The 20,757-nt window shown below is 42.1% G+C and overlaps 1 protein-coding gene across 1 annotated transcript; it reads right to left on the minus strand.

Annotated features, from left to right (window-relative positions):
• Positions 1–4,920: 4,920 nt before the first annotated feature.
• clcn5b (chloride channel, voltage-sensitive 5b) lies at positions 4,921–18,118 on the minus strand. Its single transcript, XM_077499347.1, is given in 17 exon segments — positions 4,921–7,214; positions 8,829–9,045; positions 9,111–9,216; positions 11,007–11,156; positions 11,228–11,370; positions 12,854–13,040; positions 14,188–14,328; positions 14,403–14,578; positions 14,670–14,885; positions 14,888–14,900; positions 14,964–15,044; positions 15,884–16,090; positions 16,233–16,355; positions 16,539–16,726; positions 16,804–16,903; positions 16,988–17,162; positions 17,818–18,118. Coding segments are annotated over 16 exon segments (2,271 nt in total). The 5' UTR covers positions 17,120–17,162; positions 17,818–18,118; the 3' UTR covers positions 4,921–7,123.
• Between the last annotated feature and the right edge of the window lie 2,639 nt (positions 18,119–20,757).

Raw genomic sequence — 20,757 nt, forward strand, 5'->3', positions numbered from 1 at the left:
AAAAGAAAGATTTGAGTCTCTTCAGAAAAAAAGTATATTTCTCTCTGTTTCCGTTTTGCAGCAGTTAGCATTAGATTATAGCTAAGTTTCATCATTATTCACAAATCTGTATAAAACAGTGCGGAAAAGAGCCTTTTGTAACATGGCCTTGGTTGATCTCTTATACTCTGCTGCCACCTGCTGGCCGTTTTTGTAGTAACTACCATTGCTTCAAGCAGTCTTCAGTTCAGAGGCTGCATCAAAGCCTTCTGTGTGCGCTAGCATAGAAAAACGCAAAAAACATATAAATATGTCTTTGGGAGCATGGTAATATTTAAAATAGAACGTTTTCATACGTTTTGGAAGTAAATGACTGAGACAGACACAGTAAAGATCAAGTCAATACGAAGGTAATATCATAATAACGATAACAAATGTTGTGTTTCTCGATGCCAGACGTTTTTATTGTATGTTTGAACAAAGGCCGCGTGTTATTGTTGAACCTGCGCCACTCATTCTGCGCCCGGTCAACTCCGCGCAGACGTTATCTCCGGAGCGGTATTCTTTTCCTTCCAAAGCCGCAAGTCCCGCCATCTCCCGTTCTCACATGTCGTCATTTATCAACAGAGCCTGGCGCTGCCACGTTATTATTAGTTTTCCTTTAAGCAAATCAGGAAATGACTTTTAGAAAGTGTGCATACACATACACACACAGATCCCAAAACATCCTGACGAGACTAAGCGGGGCCAGACAAGAACTATGGCTGAAATCCACATAACAATACTTGCGTTGCGGCCCTGCTGGCCCGACTACCGGCAATTGCAAAAGCAGCGGGAGTCGCGCTATTGTCATGCTATCGCAATCCCTGGCAGGGCACCTAAAACAATGCCATAAAGCCTCACGCATTACTGAGCACTTGATAAGGTCTTTGAAAAGCCTCCCCCCTCCTCATGGAGTCACAAAAGGGCTTGTTCGCAGGAAGCTGGAGCCAAAACCGCCTGGGAACGTACACGCACGAACACAAGCGCACACGAACGAGTCCTGAAGATCTTAAAGCAAAATGGCCATCAACTGAGCATCTCTTGCCAATTCCCTTGAAAGTACTTTTCGTTGTTTACACCCCACGCATGAACTTCTTATCATGAAAACTGACAAGCTCCCGTGGGACTCAAAATGCTTTCCGCATGACTCCATTGAAACCTGGACTCGGAGGTTTGGGGTTTCGCTGCTGGATCCGTGAAATAGTAAAAATGACACTTTGTTTTAGTTCTAAGGAGTTGAAGCGGTACTTGTGGATTGACTACTTGTGTTTATTATTGCACATAAGAAACGTTGCTTATTTTTACAGAGGTGTGGAAATACCACTGTGGAGTAAACATTTTTGACTGGGAAATACGTTCGAACGTACTTGCAAGTGCAAATACGTTGAAATGTATTTTTAATTCGTTTGAATGTAATTGCAAATATTTGAACATACTTGCAAATACATTTAAAGGGGAATAGGGAAACATGCTCTGCAGATATAAATCATCAAAAACACAAATAATGTATTGGTATAATGTAGGTCAAATGCAAAAAAAATAAAAAATAAAAAATATATATATATACATAGATTTTTTACTTGCAGATGTGCAGGTAAATACTCAATACATTTTTTGCATTTAGCTTATACAGGTATGTTCGAACGTACTTGCCAATAGGTTTAAACTTTTTCTTTATTATTTTGGTATTTTGAAAAAAAAAAAAAAAACGTTCAAATATGTTCACTAGGGTTGGGCATCGATTCTAATTTCCTCAATCGATTTGATTTTGATTCACAAGAGTTCAGTTTGATTCTATTTTTCCCGATTCGATTTGATTCATTTCAGTTTAAACCGATAGCGACTAATTATCGAACATCAATTCGTCATGTCAAGGACATGATTAAAAACTCCACAAATATTACATTCCAAAGTAAATTTTGAGGAGTCAGTAACTGGTCAAATGGTTTAGTTTATTAACTCATTCGCTCCCAGCTGTTTTACTGGATTTTGATTGATTTTGCAAGGCCCACGGAATTTTGTGTTCTATTCATATAAAAACATGGACCCTACCAAAAGAAAGATTAGTCTCTTCTTTCATCAGGGAAAAAACATGTGTGTGTGTGTGTGTGTGTGTGTGTGTGTGTGTATATTATAGTGCTGTCACAAGATTACAATTTTTAATCTGATTAATCACACTTTTTAATTTTGATTAATCACGATTAATCAGCTAAATTAGTTGCATAATATAAAATAAATACAAAATACCGTAATATTTTTACATTAACGCATTTTATTATCTGAATGTCACTTGAAAACATTGATTAAATGCATGTACGCAACTGGATGCATGTGTGTATTGCTCAAAACGTAACGGCATCATATCAAGTGGGTGCAATTCAGCAATTATATCGCAAAGGACTTGCTGAATGCTGACGTAAACTTGGTAACATCATCATATCAACTGGGTGCATTTCAGCAATTATATTGCAAAGAACGCGCTGAATACAGATCTAGACAAATACACATCCATTCACTGAGAGTATGTATAGGTCTCCCTTAACCAGTTGCTGAGGCAAACAAGCTTATTGATATTTTCAGATGCCAGTTTAGATCTTCTTTTTTTTTTTTTTTTTTTATATAACTGTAATACTATATGTCTTTCATAAGTTTTGAAAACACCAAAAGAAAAGAATTGTAGTTGCCATTTGTCATCAATTGGGTGAGCAGTTACCCCGAGGCAATGTGATTACTTACTGAGGTCCAATAGTCTGCTGTAATCGATACAAATTCAGCAGTGTTCAGCAATTGCTCCATGGTGAGCTTCTCTGCGTCGTGAAGTCCGTGTATCCGTGTTGTAATAGTCCCCCTTGAGTAGTTTGTAGTTCAGGTCGCCTGTAGCGATGCACATGATGTCTTGCAGATTCCGGTCCTCAATGATGTTTATTGGTCGACATACTGTGGCTATCCATTTCGTATATGCGTTGCGTAATTTTACTCTCCGCCAGCGTAATCTGTCGTCCACCGCAAGACGCCGCCCGATGCACTCGTAGCACTCGTAGCACTCTTGCTAGCAGCTGACACAACGGTGTGTTTTGCTTTGATATTTTAAACTTGTGCTTCGATGGAAAGCGAGGTCAATGCTGCAATAAATGCAAGTTACTTTTGTTTTATCTAAAGTCCTGTCGGGGTGTTTTTTAAAGTGAAATTTACTACCGAGCACACCAACTGGCGTCACCCCGCTCATCTTGGAACAACAGGCGTAGGAAATGCCGTGCATTGACCTAATCACTGACCTGCGCTGCCTTCAATGTAACCATCCGCGGTTACGTTCAAGGCTTAAGTGCGGTCCAAAAAAATAGTGCGATTAATCTGCGTTAATACGTAATTAATGCGACAATTTTCTGTGATTAATTAATCTATTAACGCTTTAACTTTGACAGCCCTAATATATATATATATATATATATATATATATATATATATATATATATATATATATATATATATATATACACATTCCTGGTGAAAACACAGACAAAAAGAGCTTGTTGCAACATGGCCCTGGCTGATCTTTTATACTCTACTGCCACCTGGTGACCGTCTTTTGAAATTATTACTGTTGGTTTAAACCACCTCGTCATGTCAAAAGCTGCATCATAAAAAAAAACATGTAAACACGTTTTTGGGAGTGAAGGACAAAGTATTATAAAAACGTTTTTACACGTTATTGGGTTTTAATGAGTTAATGAGAGTAAGATGTTATAATCACTTAAGTGTGACACAAACATTGACATCAGTAAGGGTGAGATGAAAATCTTTTCATAATTCTAATTCAGTTATTGTAATATAAACTAAAATGATTCAGAATTGTATTAAATTGCAATAAGTCAAGTCTGTCATAAATGTAAGAAAATACTTTTAAATTTATGTGAACAGTAAATTTAAAGAAAACAAGATGAAAAAGAATTGGCCTTTAAAATTTCAATTTTCTTAATGGAACTAAAAGATATTTAAATAATTGACTCGTGGTTTTATGAATCGATATTAGGCTCGAAAAGGAAATCGATTCAATACCGATTATTCGATTTTTTTTAAACCCAACCTTAGTTTAAACATATTTTCAAATACGTTTAAACATATTTTGAAAGTACATTTAAAGGTGGACGCAACTACGTTCGAATGTATTTAAATACGTTTAAAAGTATTTGCAAACACGTTGAAACATATTTGCCAGTCAGAAATGTTGATTCCACATCAGCAGGTCCACACTTCCGTATTATTTAGCAAGACGCCTAAATCAAGACAACACAAAGGGAGCTTCAGGTGGACGCCTCGGCGTGTTTTGGCGACAAAGGTCAGCGGCGTCACTGCGTTACGTGAGAGACCGGAGCTGTGGGAAAGCACCTCAGGTGAGGCGAAGAGGGCGCACACAACACTGCACAGTGGCTCGGGTTGCATTTCACATCACGCACGCATGCACAAATATGCACGTATGCGTCATGTGTTGGGGATGTGACACTTTGGGGTGTAGGGTGACTCCTTGACTTAGCGTTCACGCAGCCAAATGCTTTGAGCACCTTGTAGGCTAAGACTGCCCAGACAATGGCGGCGACCATGGGAACGCAGCCTCACTTCAAGAAAAAAAAAAAAAAAAAAAAAAAAACTAGGAGCGAAAGTGCAAGGTGACAAGCTGGGGCCAGGGGATTTAAAGGCGCAGAACGCGTGTGAGCGCAAGTCAGGTACGTAACTTGAGCCCCATGTGAAGTGTCAACGGGACTATACAAGCCGGTCGTCAGACTCCGCGCATTCCACAACACACCCCCTCCCTCACTCTACAAATACCTTCTCGCACAGATTGCCGCAAGTTGTCGGCACTGCTCTAGCGTGTCTACAAATAAAGCGCACAAACAAATCAGGTGTGATGCAATTTGCATGTTTTTATTTGGGCAGAGAATCTGTCCCCAAAACTGCCATTTCTCTTCACTTTTTCCAAACATTGCAAGCAAATAGTTGCGCTTCAATTTTTGTGACAAACTTATGTGTTCACATTTCATTTGTTGTTGAAAATATAAACATACGTGGACAAAACCCGTCTATGGGTTTTAAACTGATACTGAAAAAAGTAACAACATAAATTCAGTCACAATTAAGGAATGACAATCAGGCATCGCTTTGTTTTTGTGGCCAAACAGAAATAGCTATTTTAAAAAAATTGCTACGCAATAAATAAAGTGTACTGAACTTATTTTATACATCGTTTAAGGGAATAAAATGATTTCTGTATGAGTACATATAGTATAGTACATACTAGTCTTCTCCAGACATGGGGAAAACCAGGTCAGGAAAGTAAAATCCACAGGTGCTTCTCGTAATGACCTCGTTTACCTGCTGGTTGATTGCAAACACCTGTAGCTAAAGCTAAACTGTGGCAGGAGTTTTTACTTTCTGGACCTTGGATTTCCATTCTCCGGTCTTCTCTCAGCTTCAAATTGGTTTACTTTTCTCCCATAAACAACATTCTGGTCAAAGACAAAAAGATGCAATATCAAAAGGCAACACCTTGTTTTAAGGTGAAATTCTGAACTCACCTTTTAGTCATCTTTTGATCTGAAACCCAAATCCCTTTGGCATAAAAATAAATAATAGACCTTGCTGTTCCAACACTTTTCTGTTACTTGACAGCTGTTTTGCCTCAGACTTGAAGTGCTCCAACTTCGTTCGGTTTTGAAGGGTGCCTTCGCCAGACGCCTCAAGATGTTTCGGCTCCTCTCCCACATGTCCGACAGGATTTGAAAATCCCACAAATGTCACAAGAACATTATCCCCATTGTGGTGAGCAAATACGCCTTTCAGCAGATTCCAGTCTAATCGCTAACAAGTTGCTTCACTGATGATTGTGGCTTTTTCATTCTTTTACCACACTAGAACGCTGCATCTACCATGAAACTTTTCTTTTGAACCTATGTTAGGATACTCTGGAGCCAAAGGTGCACCCAGTGAAAAGTCCTGACATAAATCCGACCGGACATGTGCGAAGGAAACTGAGACATCTTCAAAGCGCCCTTCAAACCTTACAAGGTTGGAGCACTCTACTGATGAATAGCTGTCCCGACGTGCCAACAATCTCTTGGAGAGTTACAAAAATCACTCGAGAACATTGAAACTTTGTGCAATAAAGTATTATGTTCAAGTACCATTCCTTTTGTCCAGGCCATTTTAGAATTTATTTTTTAAACATAATTTTGAAAAAGAAACCCAAATCTGTCAATTGCTTTATTCTCAGTATTTCTATTTATGCCCTTTGTCGTTTCAACGTGTCTTTGCGCAGTGGGTTGCTTTAGTCTCAGTGTTTCTATTTACGACTTTTGTAAGTTTTTATAGTGTGGCTTCTTCTTTCATTAACAACTTGGTCCACATGTGTGCGTAGAGCAATAAAATTTTAAGAATATGTTGAGGCGATGAAAGGCTTTGATATGGCTTTTAGTCCTTTGAGGGAAACCAGAAGTGAAAATAAACACAAGAATGCAGTCTAACGGCACCATGACAACATGAACGGCGACACGCGGCTCGACACAACAATCAGATGCGTTTGGTGTTGAAGAACAGCCTTTTCTTGACTTTTCACTTCCTCGCAACCCCCTCACGCGAGTCGCGTCCGGCCGGGGTCACTCCGAGAACAGCGGCGAGCGAACGAACGAACGAACGAGCGTCTCGCATTCCTGAATAAAGGAAGTGCGCAGAATTCCGTTGGACCTTGGATGTGTTGCAATAACGCGGAATAATATTTGTTTGAGTCTGCCGTGCTTCAGTGAAATCGGGTTGACCGGTAAGATGAAGAAGGAAATAGCTGGAGGGCAGGCAGCGAGATCCTCAAACTATCTTCTCTGCCGTCTTGCATTCTTTTATCTGCTCACAAATCCTCTGCGGGGTGAACGAGGAGGAGGAGGTCGCTCACTCCTTCACACGGAACCAAAAAGAACTACAACAACAACAACAAATGAAGCAGAAGTGAAATAATCCAGAAGCCTCTATCTGGAAGCTCCCACATAACATTGAGGATAAGTCTTCTTTTTATTTCTGGTCCCGGACACCCAAATAGAGAGCACCGTTGTCACCGTCGTCAGTGTTCATTTGAAGAGAACGGGTCTGTGTTGGCTACCTGCGCCATGTGTTTGACAATGTCCTTTTTGGTGAGAATGCCCAGAAGCTTCCTAAGCACACAGACAGGAGACAAAAAGACAAGCGCAAGTCAGGCCAAGCCGCACAACACCGCTCCGCCACAGGAGGCCCTTTTGCGGCCTCGCCCGGGACAAGAAGTCAAGCGTGCGGGGGAAGGAGGGGGGCTTGTCACGACGAGCCAGGGCCAAACCACGCCGGTTTGGAAGGGAAGCACTCGAGTGCTTTGGGGAGAATTATGGTCGACAATCAGAGCTTCCTCGTCTCATGTGGAGCTATTAACATCCATGGCTGGCCCACACCAGAATATAGACAAGGAAAATGAAATATGTCAATTTCCTGGCTTGGTCGGGAAGGGAATAAAAAGCAGAACTTTGGAGCACTTTGGGGAATTTTTCATTCCAGGCATGTTTTTTTTTTTTAAGTCTTAAAACACAATTATAAAACAATGCAAATGCAGAGCAAATGCATAGGATAATAAAAAATATTTTAAAGTCACCTTATTTTACCGTATAGAGATACGTACATTATTTTTGGCCGAGCAAAGATGTATGTAGTGCTGTCACTACCGAATGTTTTTAGAAGCGATCATTCAATTTAATGAGATTCATTTTAACTTTGCATTAAAGTGTATTGCAAAATCATTTTTCCCTGATCACTGTTTAGCAACTCATTCACTCTCAGCCATTTTGACTGAAGCGACACCCTTCGCTCCCGGATGTTTTACTGGATTTTGACTGATTTTGCAAGAATATTGTGTTCTATAGCAATAAAAAAATGGAATCTACCAAAAGAAAGATTAGTCTCTTTTTTCATCAGGAAAAAAAGTATATTTCTGTTTCCGTTTTGCAGCAGTTAGCATTACAATATAGCTAAGTTTCATCATTATTCACAAATCTGTTTAGAACTGTGGAGAAAAGAGCTTTTGTAACATGGCCAAGGTTGACCTCATACTCTGCTGCCATCTGCTGGCCGTTTTTGTAATTACTACTATTACTTTAAGCCACCTCTTCATGTCAGAAGCTGCATCAAAGCTTTCTGTATGCTCTAGCATAAAAAAAAACTTATAAATACGTCTTTGGGAGCATGGTAATATTTAAAGTAGAATGTATTTATATGTTTTTGGGAGCAAATGAGTTTAACCAGTGATTGATTTTTATTTTGTACTTCGCATTTGCATAGTGATTTAAAAAAAAAAAAGGGGGGGGGGGGGGGAATTAATGTACTATATTACTGGTTCGGTTATTGTTTTCCAAAATAGAAATAGATCTTTGCAATTGTCTTATTTTGATTCAACACAGAAAATTCTTTCATTAAAGACTACACAAATCAGTGAACAATTCCTGTTTATTTGCTGAAATCAGACGATTTAAATTAGTTTAATCAGACAAATTTAAACTAAAAAATGGCTCCAAACGCTTACTTGATTATTAAAGTAGTTGTTGATTAATTGGATAATCGATTACTTGTGAATTAATCGATTCATTTTGACAGCTCTAGGTGCATGTTCTGTGTTCCAAAGCATAATCAAGCACAAAAATCGAGCAAAAGTGATTCTGAATGTTGCATTCTAATTTCACAACACTCAATCCCGCTGGCACGGAACGCTTGGATTGGCTAAATCAGTGATTGTGTGCGTGTGCGTTTACCCATTGTGGGTCACCAGACACTGTCGCAGGCCCAGCTTGCGAAAGAGGTCGATGGTGATGTCCATGGGTGTGCGGGCGGAGACGGTGAAGGGGCTGAGGTCCAAGATGTCCCGAAGATGGAGGCGAGGGGGGGCTCCAGGGGCCTGGGCGGGGGTGTTTTCCCGAAAGAGCACTTCGGACGCGCTGACTATGCCCTTCTGCTGCTGACGGGCATTATCTGGCACAAAGGGATTTTTTTTTTTATTTTTTTTTTTAAATCAACATGGACATACAGACACTCACCTATGGCTCTGAGCAGATCTCTTCGGAGGACGAATCCCATCAACCTCTTGGAGTGATGGGAGTAAACCACAGGAAAGCCGCGAAAGCGTGTGCTTTTCACCAGTGTCTGACAATCAACAAGGTCACACAAGGTCAAGGCAAAATCAGAAAACATACAAAAAAAAGTTGAATTTTGAGCGATCTGGGGGGGGGGGGGGGATTCCATCAAGCCGGATTAAGGAAAAGCCTGTCTTATTTCGAAGAACTCGGCTCATTTTAATCAGAGTTGCGTTCCATCGTGGTGGGTTATACAAATCCACACTAGATGGAAATTTATGCCGCAGACCAAACCTGCTCCGGAGCAGGTTTACTGTCAAGTTTAGTTTCGCTGTGTGTCGAAAAGACGTCAAAAGACTGTTCCGTAATGTGGATTTATGTGCCTGTGTAGCAACTGAAATGGTGTATTTTCTTTTGAATGGCATTGGATTTGATTAATGACACATATGCACATTTAATTTATTATAAGATGTTATTTAGCATACTACCCTAGAGGGCAGTGTTGAGCTTTGGTTTTGAAAGGACGGTTGGCTAAGTGTACCAGAGAAGAAGAATCCCCCTGGGACAGGGGTGTCCAAACTTTTTCATTTGAGGGCCACATACAGAAAATCAGAAGGAAGCAAGGGCCACATAATGTTCTGAAAAGAAATTGTGTTTAGTCCTAAATATTGTACAAATAATTTATTTGTGCTTTTGCTTAATTAGAAAATTGCTACAGTATATAAACCAATTTATTTGTAATATGGCAGTCGGGTTATTATCGTTTTGGAATTTTTCATTTTAGTTTTTAATTTGTTTTGAGTTTTGTTTTTTTAAATTTAGTTTTAATTAGTTTTCAGGGTGGTTCTGTTAGTTTTTATTAGTTTTAGTTATTTAATAAATGCTTAGTTTTAGTTAGTTTCAGTATGAGTTTTAGTTTTTTTAAATGTGTATTACTCGTGCGCAACATTTGAAAAAACACCAAGGGCGCGACGTCATTATTCCAGTTTATATCAAAATAAATCTACTAAAAGTCACATTTTAAAATCATCCCCAAAGGCTCATGCATTAAATTAATTACCAAAGACTAAAACGAAGGACATTTTTGCTATAATTATAGTTTTATTTTAGTTAGTTTTGTAAACCTAAAATGTAGTTTCAGTTAGTTTTCTTTTTTTTAAAAAAAGCATCTTCGTTTACGAAATTGTTTTTTTAATTTTAGTTTTTTCGTTAGTTTTAGTTAACTAAAATAACCTTTAATAGAACCCGTTTTTCAATACCCTCCCTTCTTACTTTGACCATCTCCAAACATTTTTGTTTTTATTTTATTTGAACAGTCAAATGCTATTTTTAGCATATGTCACGAGCCACTAAAAAATGGACGGCGGGCCGCAAATGGCCCCCGGGCCGTAGTTTGGACACCGCTTCCCGAGGATGAAAAGACAGAAAGAAAGAAATTGCCTTTTATTTTGTTTTTTGGTGATTTCTGTCTCGAATTCCTTATACAGCTCCATTAATAACTTTTGTTCTGTTTGTGAGAAGAATACAGCTCTTGTTTTGCTGTCTTTTGACATGATTGCGTGTCATTTCGCCGATCGACTTCTTATCTACGCTGGGATCGCACACAAAGACAGGCTACGCAAGCCTGTCTTGCGTTAGCCTTGATTAGACGCGGCTGGATTGGGTTAGCGGAACGCCTTGGCGCTTTATTCGGAAATGGTGTTAATTCAAGCCTCACTTTTTTGCATCAGCCTCGCTTTCTTCAGCTGCGTTGATGATGGAATACTTTATTTATTACTTCATGGTGGCTCCCCAATAAAACATTTGAGTCTTTGTGAAAATGCTTTCAAGCCAAACGAGGGGAGTCGTGCACGTGCATACCTCCACCTGTGCCAACGTCATGCCGTCCCGCGTGAGCACAGCCAGGGCGGGGTCCGACTTCCTGGGCCTCATCACGTCCTTGGCCAAACTGCTGTGCCTAAACTCCTCTTTGGGCGCCAGGAACGGGTAGCCGTTGAGGCGGATGAGCGCCTGACGGGAACATGAGCACACTCGGACCTGCAACGGGAAGCACTCGCTCGTACACGCGCCGCCCGCCTCACCTCGTCGAATCCGACCCGTCCAAAAGCGTCGGCGACCCGTTTGCTGGTCAGGGTGGCGGCCATGAGCGGTATGATGTGCTCCTGCCTGCCCGTCAGCTCAAACATGATCACCACTAGGGACACAGTCATGCGCGTCACGCCACCTGTGGATACGAAGGAGCAACTTAGAAGTAGGTCTCTACAAAAAAAATTAGGGGTGTTGGGCAATTAAAATTTTTAATCGTAATTAATCTCATGACTTTGATAGTTAACTCACATTTAATTGCAAATTTTATATCTGTTCTAAATGTAGGCTACAATAAAATATTTTTTTTCTAAGTTTTCATACTCTTGTTAACATGAGTGCATTGATTTGTGTTGGTCATTTTTCTGCCACTAGATGGCATCATTGCATTTGTAAGAAATTGTGAAATTCTGCATATTTTTAAAAATGTAAAATACAAATTGACTCTAGTCTCCACAAATATATGCATTTTTATTAAATTTATTACTGATAAATTTGTTGGTCAATTTTCTGCCACTAGATGGCATCATTTCATTTGTAAGAACTTGTGAAATTATGCATTTTTATTAAATGTATTACTGCTAAATTTTGACGTGGACCTGTGTGCTTAATTGCGACTGGAATTCCCACAGTACAGGCTTTCCAAGTAAGGGGCGGTTAAAAAAAGAATTGTGGCTGAACTTTAAATTAACTCCTAATTAAAACACTAATATTGACACCCCTAAAAAAAACTTGCAAATATTTTAAGACTTTAATCAAAAGGTATGGGAAAAAAGCTAAGTTTTTAACCTAATTTAAAAGTATTTATATTCAGTCCTGACTTCACTTTTATTGGCAACTTCCATTCATGTGCAGCATAGCGGCTAAATGCTGCGTCACCATGTTTGCTTTGACTTCTGGGCTCCAATAATTGACCAGAGTCTGCAGACCTCAGAGTCCTACTGAGTTTATATTCAACCAGCATTTCTTTACTGGATTGAGGACCCAAATCATTCCGTGATTTATAGACCAGCAGCAGAATTTTAGAATCTATTCTAAAGAAAAATCCAATCAATTTCACTTATTGTTGACAATGAAAAATCAAGTCTTTTAAGGGTTATATCTGCTAGCATTCAAATTTATACAAAAACATCCCCCCCCCACCCCCCATTAATCTGTTTTCTATATTTGAAAGGGATTTGAGAAGTGTAACATGTAGAAAAGTGACCATTTTAAAATGTAAAAAATAATAAAATAAAAAGTGTGATATGTTGTAACATTCAACTTTTGTCACATTTGTATTTTAAACTTACACTTTTTTTTGGAAGCTTTTTCAGAGCAGGGACTTGACAAAAGGGCCACAGGCTGACTGTGTGCTGGCTCTTGAGATGCAGCAGCGCCCTCTAGTGACTCAAGTTTGGAAGTACCTGTGTACTTAAATCAAGTCAGTACTGCTATTTATGTGATTCTACAAAGTCAGTTGATATCCAAGTGGCCAAATATACGCAACTCAAATTAAGAGGCGTGGAACTCAAAGAATCAATTTCTCCAGCATCTTCTAAAAGCACATCCGAGACTTCGCCAACATATCGCACCCGTGACCATCATCCAAAATCGCACCGAGATCAGGCAGGTTGTCTTACCGAGGCACGCGGTGGCGCCCACCATGGCGTAGAGGGCCGGCGTGACGCATAAAGTCTGAGGCGAGCACCAGTCTCGGAAGAGCAACGACTCGCGGTTGTGGTAAGCCAGCTGCTCCATGCCCGCGCCCAGCAGCCGACCCGCGATGGCCCCCACCACCATGCTGGGAATGAACACGCCCGATGGAACCTGCGCCCGCCACCCACACACAGTACAAACGGGATTAGCACTCAGACATGTTGTGTATTTTCAAGAATTTAAAAAAATGTAGATGACCACTTTTTAGCCTACGGAAATATGGAACTGCCAATGAGAAGTAAACATTTTTAACCGCCAAATACATATTTAAAAAGGGTATTTAAATACGTTCAAATGTATTTGTAAGTACGTTCAAATGTAGTTGCAAATACATTTGAATGTGCGTCTACGCTAAATGCTAAAAATTTAGCATTTTTTTTCCCCATAATTCCCCAGTGTAATTTTTTTAAAGCTATTTTTTTTGTAGCATTTGGCCTAACATTATACCAAAATGTTCACGTTAGCCTACATAATTAAACATGTTTTATTTGTCATTTTTATTGTAAATTTTATTATGTCTGCAGTGCGTGATTTTCATTCAGCATTTTTTTTCCTCCTAATGCGCACGCATCAAAGTTATTTTAGTTAACTAAACAGCAGCAGCCAATAGAAAAGCACCTTCAGATGATGTCACTCCCATGTTTTTTTTTTTATATATTGTGCAATAGTAATACACTTTAAAAAAAAAAAAAAAACTAAACATGTATTAAATAAGACTAATAAAAACTAACAGAACCACCATGAAAACCAATTAAAATTAACTAAATAATAATAAAAAAAAACTCGAAACGAAATAAAAAAATAACCAAAGTGAAAATTTCCTAAACTATGATATCCCTGGCATGCACAAGTCAATACTTTGTGGCATGAAAGGAAAAAGATGCTAAGTTTTTAGCATTTAGCCCGCAAGGAACTTCAAAATGTATTGAAATATTGTATGTTCAAACGTACTTGCAAATACGTTCCAACTTATTTTCCAGTCAAAAATGTTGACTCCACATTGGCAGTTCCACGCTTTCGTATTATCCCACCAAAATATAAGTTGTACTATTTATGTCAAAGTTTCACGCGGGAAGAAAGTTATATTCTTAATTCTCAAAAATATGGGACAATTTGATGATAAATATATCATTTCAGCATCAAAATTTATTCCAACATTCTACAGACCCCAGAGCTACGGTTCATGGACCTGCACGGTCCCGGGGACCGTGTACCTACACTGAAGCAAAACAAGAACGTGTGTTTGTGTATGAAACACCTTGATGCCAAATGTGATGATGGTGATGATCATCTTGAAGAGCAAGGCCAGAAACAGCTGCCACAAAGCCGTGCGGAGATCTTCCCCGGCTGGCTGGCTTGCCACATTGTTGCTCACGCCGGTTTGGGACGTGTTGGTGGGCTGGTACGCAAGCACTGAATCAACCAAGCTGAAGCCCAACGAAGAAATAGTGAACGAGCCGTGAGCACGCCTACCTGTTGGTTTCCACAGAGCTGCGAGGAGCGGAACAACGAGCAATCGTTGAAGAGTTTGGAAACGAGCTCATCGCCGCTCATCCTGGTGTAGATGTTCGGAAACGCCAGCAAGGCGGTCAGCGCCGTCACCAACACGACCTCCGTCACCGGGTAGCGCCCCAGACGGGTCGACCTACCTGCCGGGGATGGATGGATGGATGGACGGACACACGCACGTGCTTATGAACTCTCACGCACACATACAGGAAGGAACGCAAGAGCACTCACGCGTGCGGCACCACGCGACGTTAGCTTTGATGAACAGCGCCCCCCACAGGCCTCCGAACACACCCAAAAGGACGAAGGGCACCAGCTCCACCATGTGCCAGCTGGCGTGAAAATTCACTTCGAACGGAACCTGATGGCTGCCAAACGGGTTGATGGAGCGCAGTGTGAAGGCGGCCACCATGGCGGCCAAGAACGAACGGCAAAGAGTTTTCAGGGGAAGTAGTAACTCACCTGCAACAAACACGTTTCACACACATTGCTCGTTCACGCCGACAGAAGGTGTTTGAGCCTCACCTCCTCCCAGCTGAACAGGACGCCGCCAATCGGCGCTTCGAACGCCACCGACACGCCCACGGCCGCGGCCGCAGACAGCACCTGCGCAAAAGCGCAATCCACAAAGTCACTTTTTCCTGACGTTGACGTCCCAAAATGGCCGTTAATGCAGCCATTTTGGCACGATAGAAAACACATTTGCCACTTTGAGTAAACGGCAAACGCCACACTTGAACAATGATTGACAGCTTTTGTGGACCAGCTGCCACAATGAGAAGAGGCAGAAAAAAAAGAAAGATCAGCATGCTCCAGACTACCAGAAGAAGAATCAATACATAGCCAATGCTGCACTTTGTACATGGTGCTAATGCAGATGCTAACTGTTAGCACACGCACAATGTGGGGGAAATAACCTCTTTGGTTCATTTGTGCTGCTACGGTTTAAAAGATATTACACAGTTGAATTCAATAACTGACCAACACCAGAAAGACTTTTTACAGTATCAATGACAGCGGCCGATTTAGCAACAGCTAAGTTGCTAACATACCTAAAGAACACAGCAACACTTGCGTCAAACTGCTAACTTCAATGGCATTTTGAGCACACACATAAAGGGGAATGCGTCAACTGGAAGGGTCTATAGCGGGGGTAATTCCACGTTAGTAGCAACGCCAAGTTAAGGGAAAAAAAACGTTCCTGACACTTCATCGGCAATCTAAAGATGTCCACCTTGCGCATGTATGTCATGTCCTTTTCATCAAAGTTGACTGTCAATGCTCTTAGGCAGAAAGTTGACGGATAAACGCTAGTTTTCAAACTCCACACCATTGGAGCCCATTAACGCTGAGAAAGTCACTTGACGACAGGATCTCTATCACAGATGATTTTGCCGGCAGCCAAGCTACCCGCGGAGCCGGTACTGTATTTAGCCGCTAAGTACCTCTCTCCGGTCGGCTTCATTCTGGCGGAATTTGGTGAAGAGGTGACAAAGGACGTTGGCGCAGCAGCAGGCCACGTGGACCAGCGGCCCTTCCTTGCCCACGCTGAGCCCGGATGCTACGGCCAACACCAGCGTCACCGTCTTGATGATCAGCGTCCACTTGCCCAAGTAGCCGCGGATAATGACACCGCTCAGGATGGTTTTGATCTGCATCCGGAAGACCAAAGTCACTAGTGATCTATGCTAATTCCTGTTAGCCATATAGCATTAAGCTAGCTTCAAATACTGGACAGTTTGATCGGACATTTGTATCTTTAAATAGGAATTTTTTCGAAACACGGTTTCTCACCTCGGGGATTCCGGAGCCGCTCGCATACGGAGCAAAAGCCTGGACCAGCGCGACGGCCAGGAAGGCGAACAGAAGAGCCCAGAACATGTACATCAGGTAGTCCACCATGTAGGCATATGTACCCTGACACACACAGACAGGGTCCCAAATTGTGTGTTGACTCATAACAGATTTCATGTGGTTGCCAAGAGGTGGAACTGATAGGGAATCGTGACGTGATGGAATTGGAAGTGTCAGCGGAAGAGCAAATTAGTACCACAACGAGGTACAGAAAAGAAATCTCTCACTCCCTCCAGGCTAGTTTACCTGGGAGGTCCCGGTGATGAGTTGGGCCCAGCTCTGCCAGTGAGGGCAGCGGTCCCGCTCCTGAGAGGTGTCCTGGTTGGAGGCGGAGCAACAGCGGTCGTGGTCGGACCAGAAGCCAGCCAGACACACTCCGTCCTTCATGTCCGTCAACCAGCGGGTCGCAAAGTCGATGCCGGCCGCCACCGCGCCTGGCGAGGCAAAACACATAAAGTCACTTTGGTTAACACAACACGTGAATGTGATCATGACGACGGCTCGTACGCACCTGCCATGAGGCCCACCAGAAGCATGAGCAGCCATACCGAGGAGGCGTCGCTGATGCTGAGTAGCAGAGCTGACAGCGACTCTTTGCTGTTGTTGCTAATCTAAACAAACACGCAAACAAATGGAAAGCCACAAATAAACCACAACAACAACGAAGCAACCAAAAGACCAAAACAAAGGCGTACCTCTCGGCGCCTGTCATGGCTATTGCTCTTCTCCAGGACCCAGTCGATGGTGCTGAAGTCCTTGTAGGTGCCTGAAGCCGGCAGCGGGCCCTCTTTGGGGCCTGGCAGCTTGCCCACGCCGCCGCCTTTCATGGCTCACCAGAGCAGCCGTCGCGGCCGAGGTCCTCGTACCCTCCTGCGGGAGGGAGAATGCCTGACATTGTAAAGCAGGGCTGGCAAACCCCGGTCAGAGAATCCTGCAAGTTTTGGATGTTTCCCTTCTCCAACACAGCTGTTGATTAGCTCATCGGCAAGCGCTATATAAACCTGATAAAGATCCTGTTAAGTGGCATCAGCTGCCGTTGGAGTAGGGTAACCTTAAGCCCCTCCAGCATTTTAATTAACATTCTAAAATATATTTAGAATTTATTTTGTCAACTCTCTTATGTATTGTCAAGCTCCCCATTAGCTCCGTGGGAGAAAATAAATCAGATATAACCGTCCCTCCCTGTACACCTGCACATTCAATTATACGTCATCTCCTCGGGGCGAGTCAAAAATACACACAAAATTCAAATATCGAAGTTATCGATTTAGTTTCTATGCGCTTTATACCTCCTCCTCGAAGTTGCCAACTGTCCGTGACTGAAATGTCACCACCAAAGAAAGAAAAAAAAAAAGATGAAAATGTTTTCCCGATGCAGTTTGCCTTGATTGTGGTTCTTAGGGTAAATGCCAACGACTTGTCGAAGCTCAAACCATTTAGCGTATGAGACGTATCGCACCACGATGACCTCAAGTATTGATACCTGACGTGGAAGAATTTGCTTGAGTAATAGGCTACTACTCACGTCGTTCAGCGACAGATTCGCTATGTCTTGAGTCAGCTTTTAAAGAATGCCGTCATTGTGGATTGAGGTGGCGGACGACATCGAGCGACAAGATGTCCGTGACGTACCATCGCAAATATTGCACGAAATAGTTTTATAAATAGACGCATAACATGTTTCAGCCAAATCCATTTAGTAGTTTCACAGGATTAGTAAAATCGCGCAATTCTAATACTGTACCAAGAAAAATCGAATATACTATTTTGTTTGGAAGTGTTTCCCAACAAATTACATATAAAGCCAGAGTGTTGCAGTGCCGCACTTTGGCACAGGGGGGCGGTGTTGTTTCAGAAAGGGAATGGGAGCTGTGGCTGTTGGTGGAAGAGCTAAAATAAAGTTTGTACGGAAGCAACAAAAAGAGAATCTGCCTGTTTAGTCTCTGGACCACGGCTAAGAGGTCACTGGACAGGGGAAGCGGATTTAACAAATTTGGGTTTTTTGTTGTTGTTTTTAGGTTTGACAACATGTCAACGTCACGCACTCTTGCCTAAATATGAACATCCGGTTGAGCAAGACAGCCTTCCGTTTAATGTCGTTTGTTCGAGTATTTTAAACTGCTGTATGTGTAGCCACGGTCTTTATATCACCCCCCCCCCCCCCCCCCCCCACACACACACACACACACACACACACACAAACACACAAATATCACTCAGCTGTCAATCAAAAGTCAATCAAGTATGTCTTGTTGACCAACAAAAGAAGTGTGAGCAGTATCCACTTTTTGTTTGGCTAATAATTTTGACAGCGCACGGGCCACATTTGTATGTTTTTAAAAAAAAAAAAAAAAAAATTATTATTATTATTTTATTTTTTAATGCAACTGTGGAGTTACTTTTATTCAGTTACTCCCCGAGCCTGTTTAGGATTTACCTTCGAGTGTCATCATGCACTCACTTGCGCAGCTTTGTTGTGGACGAAGGCGCTTCATTTCCGGAAAGCAGGGTGGCAGGAAAAGCAACCGAACTCAGAGAACGTCGGCGCCTCTCCAAGTAGGTCAGTGGAGCAGTTGGACTCAGTCCGAGCGCCTACGTCAAAATTCTTATCAAACAAACATTTTGACATCACGATCCTGCCGTAATCTGACCCTTTTCCATATGTGTCACAGATAATCGAGAACTGACCCATCACAAACTCATCTGAGTCAAATCAATATTAGTTTTTTTCTCAACAGTTTGTATGGGGCACTGAGGGGGGGAAAAAAAGCAGCTGAAACAGTGCTGCACATAAAGCAAAAAATAGCATAAATACAAACAGAAACCATAACCTTTTGATAAGTATTTAAAAGCATACAAGTGACATGGATACCTCCACTGTGCCTCAACTCTCAAGAGTAAACATCAAAGTCCTGATGTTGGCTGCCTGCTGTTCCGCCAGCGGCCTCGTGGTGGTCAGAACGTCAATGCAGCCCCATCAGGGAGAGGCATTCTCGTCTACTTCCCTGCGAGCAAAAACACTAAAAGCAACAACACGAGCAGAATGCCAAATGCAGCAGATTTTATTGAGTGCACAAAAAGAAAATGTCGCGGACGTCACATGCCTTCACGAGGAATAATACACAAAGCATTTCCACGAATCAAAACAGCAGTCATGTGGAAAAAAAGGAACGCCGTGACGGTGGAGGACATCCATTGTCATCTTGGCTGTGTTTGGAATCGCATGCTAACATGCTAAATAATGTGCTAAGTACTGCTAAGACACCACATTCGCACAGAGTGACTCAATTTCAGGGAAAAGCACTTTCGTGTGGACACGCGTTCACACCAGTTCTCATCTAGATTAGATTGTTGTCAAGAACTGACTTCCTGACAAATACTGTCATTGTTCAACCAGTTGACATCTGGATTTGTTAGTTTCAAAATCATTTGAATCCCTTTCTGGTGATTGTCACATGCTGCGATTTCAAGCACAGCCTGAGCACCACTTTACGGAAGCGTGGAACTGCCAATGTGGAGTAAACATTTTTCATTGGCAAATACCTTTAAATGGATTTGGAAATGGAACACGTTTACTCCGCATTGGCAGTGCCACTTGATGTCCACCAGTACAAACTGGAATTCCCAAACAACAAAGAACGCGAGAAGGAATGTGTGTCTAATAGAACAACTACAGGTTTGTAGCCAAGGAGGAAAAAGGAGGAAATGGTGCCTTGGCTGGCTCGAAATAGAAACGAGGTTACATTCCGATAATAATGGACTAATTAGGCTCTCGTTAGCAGTTAGTGAAGCGTCGTAAGGCGGCACTGTGTGCTTGGAATCTAGGCCGGCTTTTGTCCTTGTTTCTCCCGGGTCAGCGTCCTGAAGGTGATGAGCGCGGATTTGAGGTAACACGAAGCCAGCTGCGGGTCGACGCTCGTGCGCGAGGCGTTCAGGTTACCAAAGTGCGGAGGCTGACGTCAGTAGCGTGCGAGTGACACCTCGGATCTAATGACCCGAGAAGTATTTGAATACATTGGGCCGCACGTTCCATGTCGGTCTTGTTTGAGACGTCAGGCAACCGCCGCCTCCGTCGTCTTCGCAGTCATGAAACCGGACGCCGGCCGAGTGTGCTTGACTTTTGTCATCTGTGTTTGTTTTTGTGCGTTCTGAGCGGCGGTCGTCATCGGGACGTGCTTGTGAGTCGTAATTAATCCCCCCCCCCCCACCCACCCCAGCGCCTCCGCTCAATCTCATGCAAAAAACTCGTTCTGTTACTTTGCAAACAATAGCAAAAAAAAAAAAAAAAAAATCCTCAACACTTAAATAGTAGCCCCACCCACCCCAACATTTCTGTACATCAGCGGAATTTTTTTTTTCTTTTTTCTTTTTTTATGCTTCCGTCCTGGCAGTCACTACTTCTTTTTCTTCTGGAAACGCCTGAACTGGTTCTGGATGGCCAGCGCCGCCTTCTCAGTTTCCGGCG

This window comes from Festucalex cinctus, chromosome 16 (genome assembly GCF_051991245.1).
Source record: "Festucalex cinctus isolate MCC-2025b chromosome 16, RoL_Fcin_1.0, whole genome shotgun sequence".
Classification (NCBI taxonomy): Eukaryota; Metazoa; Chordata; class Actinopteri; order Syngnathiformes; family Syngnathidae; genus Festucalex; species Festucalex cinctus.